This window comes from Peromyscus maniculatus, chromosome 9 (assembly GCF_049852395.1).
Source record: "Peromyscus maniculatus bairdii isolate BWxNUB_F1_BW_parent chromosome 9, HU_Pman_BW_mat_3.1, whole genome shotgun sequence".
NCBI lineage: Eukaryota > Metazoa > Chordata > Mammalia > Rodentia > Cricetidae > Peromyscus > Peromyscus maniculatus.
This window is the reverse complement of record NC_134860.1, coordinates 9042531-9059177: the sequence shown is the minus strand read 5'-3', so window position 1 is coordinate 9059177 and position 16647 is coordinate 9042531. Positions and strand designations below refer to the sequence as shown.

General features: G+C 46.4%; 1 protein-coding gene and 1 long non-coding RNA gene across 2 annotated transcripts in view; one reads left to right on the top strand and one right to left on the bottom strand.

The window, feature by feature from the left end:
• Ercc6 (ERCC excision repair 6, chromatin remodeling factor) overlaps window positions 1-16647 on the bottom strand; it is an 84626-nt gene that overhangs the window by 27600 nt on the left and 40379 nt on the right. The window contains exon 8 of the mRNA XM_006976723.4: window positions 12917-13052. Within this exon, the coding sequence (XP_006976785.1) occupies window positions 12917-13052 (136 nt within the window). The remainder of the gene's footprint in view (window positions 1-12916; window positions 13053-16647) is intronic.
• LOC143267257 (uncharacterized) lies at window positions 6342-10660 on the top strand. The gene is made up of 2 exons (XR_013042207.1): window positions 6342-7902; window positions 8713-10660. It is a non-coding gene; the product is annotated as an uncharacterized LOC143267257 (long non-coding RNA).

The following is a 16647-nucleotide window of genomic DNA, read 5'->3' as shown; positions in this document are numbered from 1 at the left end:
CATAAGGAAAAGGTTTCCTTCCGAGGAAATAGTCCACATCAAATATTGTTTCTGAGACCTACAAATGTCAGAAAACAGAAATACATAACTCTTAGCAGGGAAAAGGTCGCCAGGCAGTGGTGGCCCACACCTTTAATCCTAGCACTCAGGAGGGAGAACCAGGCGAATCTCTGTGAGTTCGAGGCCAGACTGGTCTACAGAGTGAGATCCAGGACAGGCACCAAAACTACACAGAAAAACCCTGTCTCAAAAAAAACAAAACAAAAAGAAATCCATTCAAGCAGGGAAAGGTCAAAACCTGGAGACCTGCTTGACAAGGACAGCGTGACCACCATGAACTCTCCTCTACACATGGAACCTCTGGTGTGGATCTGGTCCTGCAGATCTGTTTGCACTGCTGCTCACCATATCACAAAACTTAAGGGTAAAAATTCTGTACTACATGCATGTCATTTCCTTTAAAATCCCATTAATACATGAAGTATAATACAGAATAGTTTTAAATAATGAAAGGGGGTATATTTTAAGTATTACTGTAATTCCTGTTTAATTTATAAAACCTGGAGGGAAATCAGGGGAATGAATATAAAAGTAGACCCAAACCCAAACCTCCACCCTTTCCAGACACTGTCTCATGTGTGTGTGTGTGTGTGTGTGTGTGTGCTCACACAACATGGAGGCCAGAAGACAACTTCCAGTGTTGTCTTCAGGCACTGTCCACCTTTTCTTTTTTTTTTTTAATTAAGAAATTTTTTATTCTTTTTACATACCAATCACAAGTCCCCCTCTTCCCTCCTCCTTCTCCTCCAGCCTCCCCCAACCCACCCCCCATTCCCTCCTACAAGAAGGTAAGGCCTCCCATGAGGAGTCAGCAAAGCCTGGTACATTCAGCAGAAGCAGGTCCAAGCCCCTCCCCCTGCCTCAAGGCTGTGCAAGGTGGCCCACCATAGGTAGTGGGCTCCAAAATGCCACCTCATGCACCAGGGATGGATCCTGATCCTACTGCCAGGGGGCTCCTTAAGCAGATCAAGCTACACAACTGTCTCGCTTATGCAGAGGGCCTAGTTCAGTCCCATGGAGGCTCCACAGCTGTTGGTCTAAATTTCATGAATTCCCACTAGTTTGGTTTGATTGTCTCTGTAGGCTTCCCCATCATGATCTTGATGTCCCTTGCTCATAGAATCCCTCTTCTCTATCTTCGACTGGACTCCTGGAGCTTGGCCTGGTGCTTGGCTGTGGATCTCTGTATCTGCTTCCATCAGTTACTAGAAAAAGGCTCTATGATGACAGTTAGGGTATTCACCGATCTGATTACTGGGGTAAGCCAGTTCAGGTACCCTCTCCTCTATTACTAGTAGTCTAAGCTGGGGTCATCCTTGGGGATTCCTGGGAACTTCCCTAGCACCCAGTTTCTCTCTATCCCCATGATGTCTCCCTCTATCATGGTATCTCTTTCATTGCTTTCCCACTCGGTCCCTGTTCCAGCTCGACCATCCTGCTCCATTATGTTCTCTTCCCCATCCCCTACCCTCCACTGCCCACCCCTCATGCCCAGTTTACTCATGGAGATCTCATCTCTTTCCCCTTCCCAGGGCAATCCATGTGTCCCTCTTTGGGTCCTCCTTGTCAGATAGCTTCTCTGGAACTGTGTCCACCTTTTCTTTAAAGATACGGTCTTGGGCTAATGAGGCAACTCAGTAAGTAAAGACACTTGCCAGCAAGCCTGGTGACGTGAGTGTGACCCCACACCCCGGCACGGTGGAAGGAGAATAAAGACACTTGCCAGCAAGCCTGGTGACTGAGTGTGACCCCACACCCCAGGCACGGTGGAAGGAGAATAAAGACACTTGCCAACAAGCCTGGTGACGTGAGTGTGACCCCACACCCCAGGCACGGTGGAAGGAGAGCTAAGTCTGATGAGTTATTCTCTGACCTCCATGTGCCTCTCATGCATGCACACACATGAGGAAGGATGACAAAAACACAGCCTGGAGCTTAAAGGACACCTAAACCAGATGACACGGGACACCAACCTGGGACTTAGTAAAGATATACCAAGGAAATGCAAATAAAAGAGGACAAAAGTTGCAATAAAATAACTGATACCATTTATTTTATCTCTTAAAAGGGAAGGACGTGTTAAAAAAGACTACAAGCCTTTACCTATGTAGAACACTGTAACAAACATGGACAGAGCCCCCAGAGCAACCAGGACAGCTCCTGGAATCCCTGGTCTGGAACCTTTCACAGACAAGCACTGAGCCAAGCAAACGGAAGTTTCCCACAGAGGACCCGAGAGCTGAGCATGCTGCCAGGCTCCTTGTTGGAGCTAACACTGCATCTACTGCAGCTCAGACACACAGAGCGCCCCGTCCTTCACGTGCACGCTCCGGAAAACACCAACTCGGATGCACTGGCAACTCAATGGGCAAGGGAGGGAAAATGACAGCCAAGAGGAAAGGCCAGTGACTCGCAGAGAAAGTACCGGGGACAGACAGAGCAAGCTGGGTGTGACAGCATACACCTAGAGCCCAACACTCAGAATGCAGAGGGTTTACATAGGAAGTCGCAGGCCAGCCAGGGCTTCAGAATCAGATCCTGTCTCAAAGAAAGCCAAAATAACAATGAACAGAAAGACAAACCAAAGAATGGATTCAGTTTATAGCTTGAAAAATGTCACTTGTGGAAAGAATGCAACACCACTAACATAGCATACCAGAAAACCTCAAAATCAGTCACAAAAATGAATTATTCAAAAGAAAATGGGCACAAGAAAAATCAGACTAACTGGGAGAGCCGAAGGACTGGAAAAGGGAGTCAGGTTCGTTCTTCCTATTGTAAATTACCTCACACAGGGTGTCCTAAGTGCCACAGGTTCTTCAAACTGGTCCAACTGGTGTTATAAGCAGCAGAGCCCAGCTCTCCCAACTGACAGAACTGCAGATATACCCAGTTACAGCTATTACTTTACAGATAAAGATAAGCCCAGCAAGATGCCAACTTCATAGGATTTCCCACAGGAATACATCAATAGCTGAATATGAGAAAGTCTAATAACACTCACACCTTGTTTATAATTCAAAAATCTTCCAAAAGAGCTAATTTTATTAATCTCATCTTAAGGAATTGGGAGTTTAAAATTTCTTAGGCCAGGCATGATGGCACACATCTGTAATCTCAACTCTTAGGAGACTGAGGCATGATGCTCACAAGTTCAAGTCCAGCCTGCACTGTATAGCAAAACCCTCGCTCAAACAAAGGGAAGAGGATTGCTTAGTGGGTACAGGCGCTTGTTACTAAGACTGGCAACCTGAGTTCAATTCCCCAAACCCACAGGTAGGAAGAGAGAACCCCCACAAGTTGTCCTCACCTCCACACACAGCACCAAGGCACAGGCACAAGCTCACTCTCTCACACACACACATCAAACGAAAAAAATTTATGTGGGGTGGGCAAGTAGCTCAGCTGGTGGGTGCTTGCCTAACATACACAAAGCCCTGGGTTCAAGTTCCAGAACTGAATAAACTGAGCTTGGTTGGTGCACACCAGTAATCTCAGCACAGGGGATGGAGGCTGGAGAGTCAGAAGTTCAAGACCATCCTCGGTTACACAGTGAGACCTGGTTTCAACCAAGGTATGTAGACAATGTGTGTGTGTGTGTGTGTGTGTGTGTGTGTGTGTGTGTGTGTTAAAGTGTAAAAGAGTAGAAAAAGCACTGAAGTGGGAAATTATCTGCTCATGTGCCATAACACACAGGGCATTCAAGGAGATAATAAAATTGCTTTCTAAAAATAAAATAAAATTTTTTAAAAAATTGCTTTCTAGACTATAAGCCAAAGGCTCAAGAGTGTGACCCATATTATTATTGTGACTACTGTTTTGCCACATTGGAAAGTTCAATGTCTAATGCACAATACTACACCACTTTATTGAACTAGTTCCCTAGTTTGATATTCTGATGAATAAGTCGATTATTGTGGTGGACAGCCTTGAAAACATGGGCAGAGAACTAAGACTCACCCTGACCCCACCTCCTTGGCAAGAGTACCACTCCTTCATCTGCTAGTGCTCAGTGCAGAAGAAGAACCATGGAAGGAGCAGACGCCACTTCCCAGCCTCACCCTGAACCCCGTAACTCTGAGACCTGAGAGCTAATTCCCTCAGTTCCTCCACATCCACATTTCCTACCGAGACTCCAGGCAGGCAACACCCCAGGTCTACCCCTGCATCCCTCTAGGAGAGCAGGAAGAGCATGGAGTGACAGCAGTGGATACTCCAGGACTGACTGCTGTCCAGGTGTCCGCCCTATAACACTGAGAGACAGGAAAGAAAGCAATTCCAGTTGCCTGGGGCTTGAAACAGGAGTGGGAGCTAAAGCACCACTCCCATTTGTGAAACAGTCACTGACTCTGTCTGACTAAACCCTGCAAAGGCGGGTTCATAGGCTCACCACAGTCACCCAAAAACTGCCAGACCCCAAAACGAGTTCGTGGAATCACTTGATGCAGCTAGCAGCTTTATCATAGTTAAGCTAACGAGACATTGAGCCTGCTAAATGTATGCCAGTGGAGCAATGTGTAGCTTCTTGTGATTGTTTAAGAACTTATGTGGGGCACTCTACATGTTACCTATGGAACCGCAGAATTCCTATTTCTACTGTGTTCACAAAGAGGTAAAATGATGATAAAGAATTAAGAAGATGCTTTACAGAAAGAACAAGGTGTACAAAATGTCCACAATGAAAACACACTCTCCACTGGGTAACAATCCATTTATGACTACTGATGTTCACCTGATTCAATCTCAGAATTCTACAACCGCCTGGACTGGAGTTTCAATAATGGTGAATTGTTGAATATTATGGACGTCTCCATCCAAACACTTAAGACAAATCATCTCGGGCGGTTTCAAATTAAAAGCTTGTAAAATATGTAACCTCTCCTAGTTTTTGCAATTAATAGGGTACATCTGCAATTAGCCTGACTTACTGAATGTAGTGCTGTTGTCATTAAAAGATGTCTGAGGAAGTGCTGCCGTTATTATGGAGGCTCAGGAGACCAATCCCTCCTAGAGGGCAAACAGTGGACTGGTAGAAACAACAGCCATAAATCACACTGTCAGGCAGCGGGGAGAACAGTGCAGCACAGGCACATGAAGGCCATTCACAGTAAACACGGGGCGGCAGCTTCCCAGGCAGGATTTACTGCACCTGTAATTAATTAAAATTTCCTTCAAGCTAAATCTTTAATAAACAAGGATTTGTGCTGACAATGAAGAAAAAGGGCTCCGGCAACGTAATTTTACAGTATAGCTCACAGACCCAACCGAGCATCTGTGGCTTTTCGTATCAGGTGCTATAGCAACTCTGAAGTTCATAGGAAACACCACGCTTTGCTCTATAATCGTGTACTTGGAAGGGGTCTGAAATGTTCAGGATGCTTGAAGGGGCACATGGCCACTCTTTCCATTCTCATGTGTCCCTTTGATTTCTCTCTCTCTTTGCACAGTTAGTGGTCTCATTATATGAATGTGTATGTGTGTGTGTGTGTCTGTCTGTATGTCTTTCTGTCTATACAGTTGAATGTGTTGCCACAGCGTGCATGCAGCAGTAAGAGGATACCTCTCTGGAGTCGGTTTTCTCCTGCCACCTTGTAAGGTCCAGGGATGGACCCCGATCACTAACCCTGTATGGACACATTCTACCCACTAAACTATCTCATCAGCCTCCCTTCCCACTTTTTAAATCTAGGGTCTGGCTCGTGGTCCAGATTGCAAGTCTTTTTAAAGAATGCCAGTCAGAGTTTCATCCGATGGCCAAATACAGCTGCAGTTTGCTTCTGAACCATCCCTAACCTTGTATTTTCCAAAAAGAATGGTAACATTCTAATTCATTCTTTCCATGTAGGCCATGAGAAAAAAGATCCAGACATTGGCCGTGAACATTTTTGATAAGAAAGGTCTGAACTTTCCTATCTAGAATGTATACTGAATGGTCTGCAGAGCCATCTTTTGCAACCACTAAGATCAAAGCCTGAGATATGCTATGTTACTATCTAGAAAATAACTGAGTAACTGTTATCAGGGAACACACAATGTTCTTCATGCACGTACATCAACCCAATACACCTTCATAAAATCATCACCAGGCTCAGAGAAGCCAAGTAAACAATCAATTTCAATTCCATGACAGCAGGTGTGCAGCTCAAACCTTGCTGTGGTAAACAAATCTTATCCTCATGAAACTTTAGGAGATGGGTGTTTGGTTTTTGTTTTTCCATTCCTAGGACTCTGGTGGCATGAGTCGATCAAAATGAGACAAAACTCTGGATTATCTTGAAAGACCCCCGCTCCATTATGAGGACATGGGGCTTTGGGCCAATAAAATGCCCCCCCCCCCCATAACTTAGCCTAAGAAACGCCATTCTAAAGGAATCAAAAAAACAGGAGTTCACAGCCATAGCCAGCTACCCGGCCTTGACAAAGATAACTATGGCCAGCCATCGGGCCTAAGATAGGGGATAATTGGGTCAGCGGCCTTGGGAGTAAGACAGTTGATATTTTATGGCGGGCCCCTGGCCTTGAGGAATAAGCAGCTGGCCTGGACAAGGCCAAATCAGCCACACACATATGACCCCAAGTTCACCCTGGCCTTCTTTGAAACAACCAATAGGGACCCTGTAACTATGCTTCTCGCTTCTGTAACCGCGCCTCTGCCCCTGGGATCCCATAAAAAGTCCCCCTTGCCCTAGGAAAGGGCGCAAGTCCTCCAAGAGACTTCGCCCCAGGTACCTGGTCTAAATAAACCCTCTTGCTTTTGCATCTGATCTGTGGTTTCGGTGTGTTCCTTGGGTTTGGGGTCTCTCCCGGAGAAAGATCTCAGCCGGGGGTCTTTCATTTGGTGGCCCGTACGGGGATTGAGACCCCTCCCTGGAACCACCGACCCACCATCAGGAGGTAAGCCGGCCGGCCTTGATTTATGTCATCCCTGTCCAGTCTGAGGGTTGTCTGTTTGTCTGAGTGTTAAATGTTGTTTGTTTGTCTCCGCGCCTGCGTCTGATAATCTGTCTGTGTCAGTGGATCTGAAAGGGGGGGACCGACGGGTCTGGACTTCGCCACTGAACCCTAGGAGACGTCCTAGGGAAATCTGAAATCCTGGAAGGAATTCCACGGGAATCTGTAGTGCCTTCTGAGGCACGGTCTGAAGTGCCCTCTGAGGCACGGTCTGAAGTGCCCTCTGAGGCACGGTCTGTAGTGCCTTCTGAGGCACGGTCTGTATTGCCCTCTGGGGCACGGTTTTTTGGGGCCACTCACGTATCAGAGGGATACGTTGTGCTGGTTGGAGAAGAGGGGGTTGGACCCTCGCAGTCTCCTTCTGAGGTTTTGCTTTCGGTTTGGAACCGAAGCCGCGCAGCGCGTGTTAGTGTTATTTGTATTGGTCTGTTGTTCCTTGTTTTCTGTTTAACCGTTCTCCTCCTAGAAACAGCCATAGGACAGACTGTCACCACCCCCTTGAGCCTCATGCTTAAACACTGGTCAGACGTAAAGACACGAGCCAACAACGAAGGAGTCGTAATCAAAAAAAAAAATAAATAAATAAATGTAAGATGACCTCGTCAGGGAACCTTTAACCTCAGTCTTATTTCACAGGTGGAGGGAAAAGTTTTTGCTTCCAGTCCCCATGGCCACCCGGACCAGGTCCCATACATTGCCATGTGGAGACTCCTGACAACAGAACCTCCCCCATGGGTTAAGCCGTTTCTCTTCCCCTCAGCCCCCCCCCCCCCCCGACAGCGCCGGAGGGACCGGCGGCTCCTGCAGCGGCCCCCAAACAGCGGAGGATGAGTTCCTGCTTCCTCCCCAATTGCCGGTCGCCTAGGAGGAAGGCGGGACAAAGCAGCGAAGGTAGGGAACACCTACATCTCTATAGCCAGTTGCTCTTAGCGGGTCTCCAGGGACTCTAGACCCCCTACCGATTGGGCTCAGGTTACCAGAAAGAGACGCCGGCAGCGCGTTTTTAAAAAAAGACTTAGAGAGACACGGAGGGAGAGGAAAAACAAACAAAAAAGTCCTGGCCACTGTAATGTCTCAGGGACAGGTCAGAGAGGGAGTTAGGAAGTTAGGACGGGAGATCAAAAAAGGACACTGCTTGACAAAGACAAAGTGCTTACTGTAAACAGAGAGGACATTGGGCTCGTGACTGATCAAAAAAAGCCTCAAGGGTCTCGGAGACCTAAGCCAAGGGTCCTCAATCTGGAGGATTGGGGAGGTCAAGGCCAGGAGCGCCCCCCCCAGCCCAGGCTAACTCTCAAGATGGGGGGGCAGCCAGTGACCTTCCTAGTGGACACCGGGGCTCAACATTCAGTCCTGACCCATACCGGAGGCTCTCTCAGTGACCGCACAGCTTTGGTCCAGGGGGCCACAGGTAACAGGAGGTATCAAAGGACCACCGAGAAAAAGGTTCAGCTGGCATCTGGACAGGACCCAAAGGGACCCCCCTACAAGTCCTAGCCCTTTAAACTGTTCGTGGACGAGAACTCAGGCTTTGCAAAAGGAATGTTGGTACAGAGACTGGGGCCATAAAAGCCTGGTAGCTGCAGGATGGCCCGGCCCCCTGTCTGCGCGGGGTAGCCGCTATTGCTGTTTTGCTCAAGGATGCAGGAAAACTGACTTTGGGACAGCCATTAACTGTGTTATCCTCCCATGCGGTAAAAGCTCTGGTCCAGCAGCCCCCAGACCGAGTGATGTTCAGACCAGTTGTCTCCCTCAACCCCGCGACCCTGCTGCCTGGCTCACGGATGGGAGCAGCTTCCTCCAAAAAAAAGAACGGAGGGCCGGAGCAGCCGTCACCACCGAATCGGAGATAGTTTGGACCTCACCACAGCCACCTGGAACATCGGCCCAAAAGACAGAGCTGATCGCGCTGACCCAGGCCCTCCGGATGGCGGAAGCCCGGAGGACCAGGAACTAACAAAAGAAAATGGGGGCGAAATGGAGCTCCGAGCGACAAGCTTACATCATAGATGGACAGAGGCCTTCCCTACCAAGAAGGAGACCGCTAACATGGTAACCAAAAAACTCCTAGATGACATCTTTCCCAGGTATGGAATACCCCAGATATTGGGGTCAGACAATGGGCCCGCCTTCGTCTCCCAGGTAAGTCAGGAGGTGGCCAGGCTACTGGGGATCGATTGGAAACTTCATTGTGCATACAGCCCCCAGAGCTCAGGACAGGTAAAACGTACAAATAAAACCATTAAGGAGACTTTAACCAAATTAACGCTTGCAACTGGCACTAGAGATTGGGTGCTCCTACTCCCCCTAGCCCTTTACCGAGCCCGGAACACTCCTGGGCCTCATGGCCTAACCCCGTTCGAGATCATGTATGGGGCTCCCCCACCAATTGTAAATTTCCTTTACTCTGATATCTCCTCTTTTGCCACTAGCCCTCCAACTGATACAAAAGACGGTGTAAAAACCCCTGCCTGCCGGGAGCAACTGAACCGCCCGGTGGTGCCTCACCCATTCAAGATTGGGGACTCTGTCTGGGTCCGACGCCATCAATCCAGGAACCTAGAGCTGAGGTTGACGGGACAGCGGCTTGGGTCCACACGTCACATATAAAGGCTGCCAAGGAACCCGACGAGGCTGAGGGCACCGAGACATCTAGTTCAATGCTCTCCAAACCCACTAAAGATAAGACTCACCCGGGGGTCCCCTTGATCCCCCTAATAGTCCTCCTGACATAAGGAGGGACATCACCAGAGAGCCTGTTTCCCTGACGCTGGCCCTGTTACTGGAAAAAATTACCATGAGCGGAATAGCTGCTGGGGTAGATACAAGACTGCAGCCCTTATAGAGACCGGCCAATTCAGACAGCTCCAAGTAGCCATGCTCAACAAAAATGATTTAAAAGATAGTTCCAAAGGTCACCATGGTTTACGACCCTTGTCTCCACCATTATGGGCCCCCTAATCGTCCTCCTGCTCATTTTATTGTTTGGGTCATACATCCTCAACAGATTGGTGCAATTCATCAAGGATAAGGTTTCTGTTGCCCAGGCTTTGATCCTAACCCAACAATATCAGAGGCTCAGACAGTCAAAGATAGAGTTAACCCCTTATTCTCCATCCTAAAATGAAAGATTTCATTTGGTACAAAAGAAAATGGGGGAATGAAAGACCCCCGCTCCATTATGAGGACATGGGGCTTTGGGCCAATAAAATGCCCCCCCCCCATAACTTAGCCTAAGAAACGCCATTCTAAAGGAATCAAAAAAACAGGAGTTCACAGCCATAGCCAGCTACCCGGCCTTGACAAAGATAACTATGGCCAGCCATCGGGCCTAAGATAGGGGATAATTGGGTCAGCGGCCTTGGGAGTAAGACAGTTGATATTTTATGGCGGGCCCCTGGCCTTGAGGAATAAGCAGCTGGCCTGGACAAGGCCAAATCAGCCACACACATATGACCCCAAGTTCACCCTGGCCTTCTTTGAAACAACCAATAGGGACCCTGTAACTATGCTTCTCGCTTCTGTAACCGCGCCTCTGCCCCTGGGATCCCATAAAAAGTCCCCCTTGCCCTAGGAAAGGGCGCAAGTCCTCCAAGAGACTTCGCCCCAGGTACCTGGTCTAAATAAACCCTCTTGCTTTTGCATCTGATCTGTGGTTTCGGTGTGTTCCTTGGGTTTGGGGTCTCTCCCGGAGAAAGATCTCAGCCGGGGGTCTTTCAATCTAAAATGTCCACAAAATCACTAGTCCTACCTGTCAGGAGAAGGTGGGAGACAGTGACAGTTATTCCTGAATACAGGCAATCTCTCATTACACATCTTCCAGCAAACTGAAAGGAAGCTCCTTAATCGTTAAATAAGCTTTTCAGCACAGCGCTAATGACGCCACCACCCACTGTGCGTTGTCGGGATAAGTACCACAAACTGCCTTCTTTCATTATCTTCCATGGATGTTCTTTCCCAAGAAAAGAGTTAGCTTTTCAAGGTTAATTAAAAACATCATAGCCGCTTTTTTCCTGAGACCTAACAATATGAAACACCTGGAATACAACATTTATAGTTGTTCCACAAATAAATATTTACCAACTCATCTACAATTGTTTTCTATCAGAAAAAAAAAAAAGAGAGAGAACCATAAACTGTAATGAAAAACAATGAACTGTAATGAAAAACAATGAAAAAAGAAGAAGAGTAACAGCCATGTGCATGCCCATGAATGTGGGTAAAACTCCCTTAGCCGGAAAAACCTCAGCATGAAGGAGGGAAAGCAGGAAGGTCACAGGTTCAAGCCAGCCAAGGCTACAAAACAAGACTCTATTTCAAAAAACACACACCACCACAAATGAAACCAGCAAAGAAGCTGCAACTAGTGTGAGCCAAGGTGAACATCATCCCTAATGATGTTCTGCCACCAGACAGGTAAGGGACCCAAGTTTCTCCAACAGGCTCACTGTCAATTATGTTTCCACTAGTTAGTCAATACATGTGGTATACATGAAGACCGCTCTTTATACGTTTGCAACATACGACATTAAGAGATGTCAAACAACAGGAAAATTAAAGCAGAATGAGAAATGTTTCACATGGGTGAAACCAGTTAGCAGCTGAAGGTTGGACTAGAAAAACAACTTAACCATTTCTGTTTTCATACTGCTAAAAATCATTTCTTTTCAATCACAGCACTCGCTCTATTTTCCCAATTCTCTCAACTCAATTTGTTCCCTACTTATCTTCTAAAATCCTGGGCAAAGACAGTTGACTGCAGTAAGCGAGATTCCAACTCAGCTCATCTGAGAGACTCCACCATAGATATTTCTGATCCACTTCTATCAAAAACTCTGCTTAGCCAAAATCCTGAGTGCATGGATTTGCAGGAAAAAAGAAGAACACAGAGCAAAATTACAGAGGCCCAGGAGTTCTGTGGCTGCAGTGTCTCTCAGGGAGGAGAAACCTCCAGGCCCATGGTTTGTGGTGCTGGGGAGCTCGTTCAGGAGCTGAGCCCAGAGAATAGGCGGGGCAAGAAAGTGTCGCTTGCTCTTGGAGCCGGAGGCAAGCAGTGGCGGGTATATTCACAGTCGCTTGTGATTCGCCTCAGGTTTTTAATCTTTGATATTTGTCCACGAGTTTTGTTTTTTAATAAATGGTAAAAGAAATCCCTTCAATGTCACTACACTGTGATCCAGGAGGACCACGTAAGAAAATTAAACTATCTGTATCTAGGAAAGTCTCAAAGTAGCAGGCTTTCTTTTCTGCATCAGAAACATGTTTAAAAAGCATAATTACAGATGCATTTTATCAATCAAGGGTAAATATTTCTTACTCAGGATGCATTGGGACCAGGGGTATGTCAGATTTTGGAATGTCTGCATATATGTGCTAAGGTACCTTGGAGACAGAGCCCAGCCTAAACACAAAATTCATTACATCCCATACAAATCTTCTACAGGTTACCTGCCGGCAGTTTTTAATACAAAGATTCTGGTGTACCTGTATTTTCACGGTGTCACATGAGTCAGGTATGGACTCTCCAGTTGTAGTTTCATTGCTCAGAGTTTCAGATTTTAGAACATTTTAGATTTCTGATTAGGGATGCTCAATCTGTATGTTACTTTTCTCAGACAGTTTGACAAAAGTCCCTCCAGTCAACTGTCATGTAGACAACTGATTGGTGATCCTGTGCACACAATCAGCCTTGTGGTCCCTGTCTGTGCCCAGCTATGTTTTGTTGGATCAAAACATCACACCACTACTTAGACTAATAAACAAGAAAGCCTTTGTTCATATCTATTTGATGACATGGAACTTCAAGTCAATAATTAAATAAACTAAGATGAAACAAACATATGTGGATGCATTTGAGAAATGCATGATTCAAAAAAAGCCAAATAGTCAAGCACTGTAACGTTACCTTTTTGTGGGCATAGGAGCCTGTTTCGTGCAGAATTGCCACTCGGAATGGAGGCCACCACGTGTGGAATTCTTTCACCCACTGATGCATCACTGTCGTTGGGCAAACAATTAGAGTGGGGCCCAGTCCCTCGAACCTGCACCCAAAAGTCCAAGAAAACACAACCATGAAAGACAGTGGAGAAAGTGACCAACAGCCAAAACCAAAACCCCTGAGTGGCTCAAAAAAGAAAACAATCTATTAAAATGTACTGATGCTTTCTTTAAGGAGAAAAGCTGCCGAGGTTCATGGTAACTAGAGTCTGTATGAATCTGTTCATTACTTAGTGGATGCAGGAATTAACAGCAGTAGATGACACACTTGGAACTCAACATTTATAGTACAGGGACAAACAAAGAACACACAGCAAAACGTTTTCTCCCTCCTGTTAGATGTTAAGACAGCTAACATCTGTGAAATGTTTACAATGGTGTCACTTAGTAAATACTAATAATAAAAGGGCTTATTGAGACAGAATACCAGATAACCATTAAAATTTTCAGTTTTTGAGAATTATTTAATAGCCTTTGAAAATGCTATAATAAACTTAAATAACAAAGCCTTACAGATCACTGCAGTTTCCTCACACCCGGGCAGTGGGAGGCAGGAGGCGGCACTGGTCCACATGGTCTTCCTCTCTCCTGCCTTGCTTCCTTCAGCCTCACTGGGAGCAGACGGAACTCTGGCTCCCAGAGAGATTTATTTTATGGGGTCCTAAGCACTGGTTGCCATGAAGTGGGGATCCCATCCATCCACAGCCCAACAGCACAGCATGCCCTGAAACTCCTGCAGGAGAACTGCCTGACTCAGGAAGAACCCGCACCCCAGGTTAGGGGAGCCATTTTCTTGCTCTATCCTGTGTGTGTATGGATGCTATTTAGTGCTTAAGATGAAACACAAGTCAAAAATCAATAGTGACGTCCCCACATGCCACCCCTCCCTCGTGGCTTTCCAATCCAAAGGACAGAACTGTCATCTTCAGGGCAGTGAACCAGAAGTCCGTTTTGTTCTCTGATCAATCCTCTTGCTTCCCACCGTAAGACACCTGTATAAACTCACATCCCTTTTACCTCCTCAGTCTACAGGTCACCATCACCTCCCTGTGCAGTGTCACCATTCCAGTTGTAGCAACTATCATCTCATCTATGTTCTGGCATCTTCTGGCACTTTCTGGAAGTAAAATCTGGATGTCCCAGGTCCTCCCTCAGGGCCTCCATGGCTGCACACTGCTCTTGGAACAGCATCTACACCTTGGCCCGGCCATGAGGCCATGCAGCTCTGGCTCCTGCCTCCCCTGTCTTACTCCTGACACCGTTAGCACCTGACCCTGAACTCTGCCAGCTTGCACTGTCCTCAGGCCCTACCTATGTAGCACACACTCTGTCTTCTAGACCCTTCCCTCTTCTCCCTTCCCTCACCGCCTCACCCCTGCTAGAGCTGCCCTTCCTCTCCAGACAGGTAGATGAGCCTTCCTTGATGCACCCATGCTAACCCTGCTATGACATACAGCGCTCCTCTTCAGCTCTTTAGAAGTCTGGACAGTCTCTGCGGTCTGACCTCAGGGCCTAGCCCACGGCATGTAAAGGATGAACACAACAACATGCATTTAAAGACTGAAGGAAATGTGAAAGGCATTATTTTTAAGTTGGAAAGACATGCATAATTTTTGTTTTCTTCTTATAGCTTAGGAAATGATTCCTAAACTTAAAATGTTTAAAATTTCAATGTGAACCACACAGAACATGAAATTTCAAAAATCATCTATATAACTGAAAGAAAATTGGTCAGGTGGAAAAGTAAGACCAGACCAACTACCAGCTTTGCCCCTGCACTCCAACACGATGGAATGCTTCTGTCCACTTGTGAACCCTTCGCCTCCTGTTGTATGTGCTCATTGTCCCCTGGCCCTCAAGGTTGGATCCGAGAATCCAGAGGTCATAACAAACTCAACCCTCCCCACCAAGCCATGCTGTCACCAGAGGCAGGGCCCAGGGGGTGTCTTACTCACCCTTGGGAGAGCAGGACTGCCCTGGCCCCTGGCCCCTTCCATGGCAGCAATCCTTCTTAAAAGGATTAAACGTGCCAGCTTCTTCATATCCTCCAGTGAGAATAAAAAGGAGTTGTCATCCATACGCACTCGGCATGGATTAGGAAACAGCCAATCAACAGCTGTCTAAAGCAGTCTAAAACAAGCTCACTTTGAAATGAGCTTGAATGTACATACATATATGCCTTTTCAGGCTGCACGCTTTTCTCTCCTTCATAACAGACCGTCTATAAACTGCTATGTCCAGAACATACTTGTCACTTAAGATGACTGTTTAATCCCAGCTGAACTGCTCCCTGGCATTACTGTGTCCTTTAATTTCTATCATCCCCCTCTGTTAGAATAGCAGGGAGGTTAGAATAGCCGAGGCAGACTTTTCCTGGACCAGAGAAGGGGGCAATCAAACCCATTAGCAGGCAAGTGCACCACTTTCCCAGCCTCAACACCAGTGAGATGATACAAAAGGGCTAAATGTACCAGAGTGATTAGCATCAATCACCAAACATACTATAGCTCCTTTCATCTTTGATTATCATTGATTACTTAATGAATTTAGGACAAGTCAATAGCTCCATGGACAAATACTCAACTTATGAGTGGGAAGCCTACTAGTTATAGCCTAGAACTTACTGGGAATTACAAATTGTAACATTTACCTTCCAAGGTTTGTTAGCTTTTTTAGAACACTAACTCTTCAATAGAAATTAATTAAATGACAATCAAGTCAAATATTAACTGAAATATGAGAGGTAAATCATTTACATCTTCTCCATTATAAAACCAGAGGGCCCATCCCTATAAGAATGGTCAAGTGAAAAGCCAGTGTATCCACTGGGAACTGGGAACACAGCTGCCATTTTCACGTTCTCATCCATGTAATGTGCTTCTTCTCTCCCTCTTCTAAAAGCAGTTCTTCAACCTCCATCAAAACATAAATTGACACAACAAACTGCTTTTACCACAAGTTTCTTGATATCACAGAGACTTGCAGTTTCACAATGTCCACAGACCTTAAAACTAGGTCACCACCTCCAATGAGGACTCCATCATCTCTAGCTTGCAAGAATTATTTGAAAAAAAGAAAAAATGCACAGCTAACAATGCAATACCAGCTTACACAGATGGTCCTGTTGCTCTGAGGACGATTGTTCTTTAAGACCTAAGTTCACCTAGTACAGAAAGACATGCTACATCATTCCTTACGGAGCCCCTCAGCACACCCTCCTCAGTCAGCCCTGCAGTTTGGCCGATACATTGCCACATTCTCAGAAGCCAGTTCCACCGATACTATTTTAATAAAGACGATCCGGGCGCCAGTCCAATATGCCACACTATTTCATTATGGAAAGAGACTATGAGCACTGATAGCTAATTGATTGCAGCTGATGCTCGTTACAAGCCCTAACTTCACCCCTCACAGGACTGCCACCACTCAAGAGGACATGTTTTAATTTCTAGATCAAAACTGCACTGCAGGGATGAGTCGAGTCTCCCACGCCCGGAATGTTAAGACTCCACACAAGGTTCAGGACAACGGGACAGGAAGAGGAGAAAGAAGGGGCAAATAAGAAAACTGCAGAAATCATTTAAGGAGAGAAAGCCCTAGAAACATCTGGGACAGTCAGGGCATTCTAGTTACCAGAAA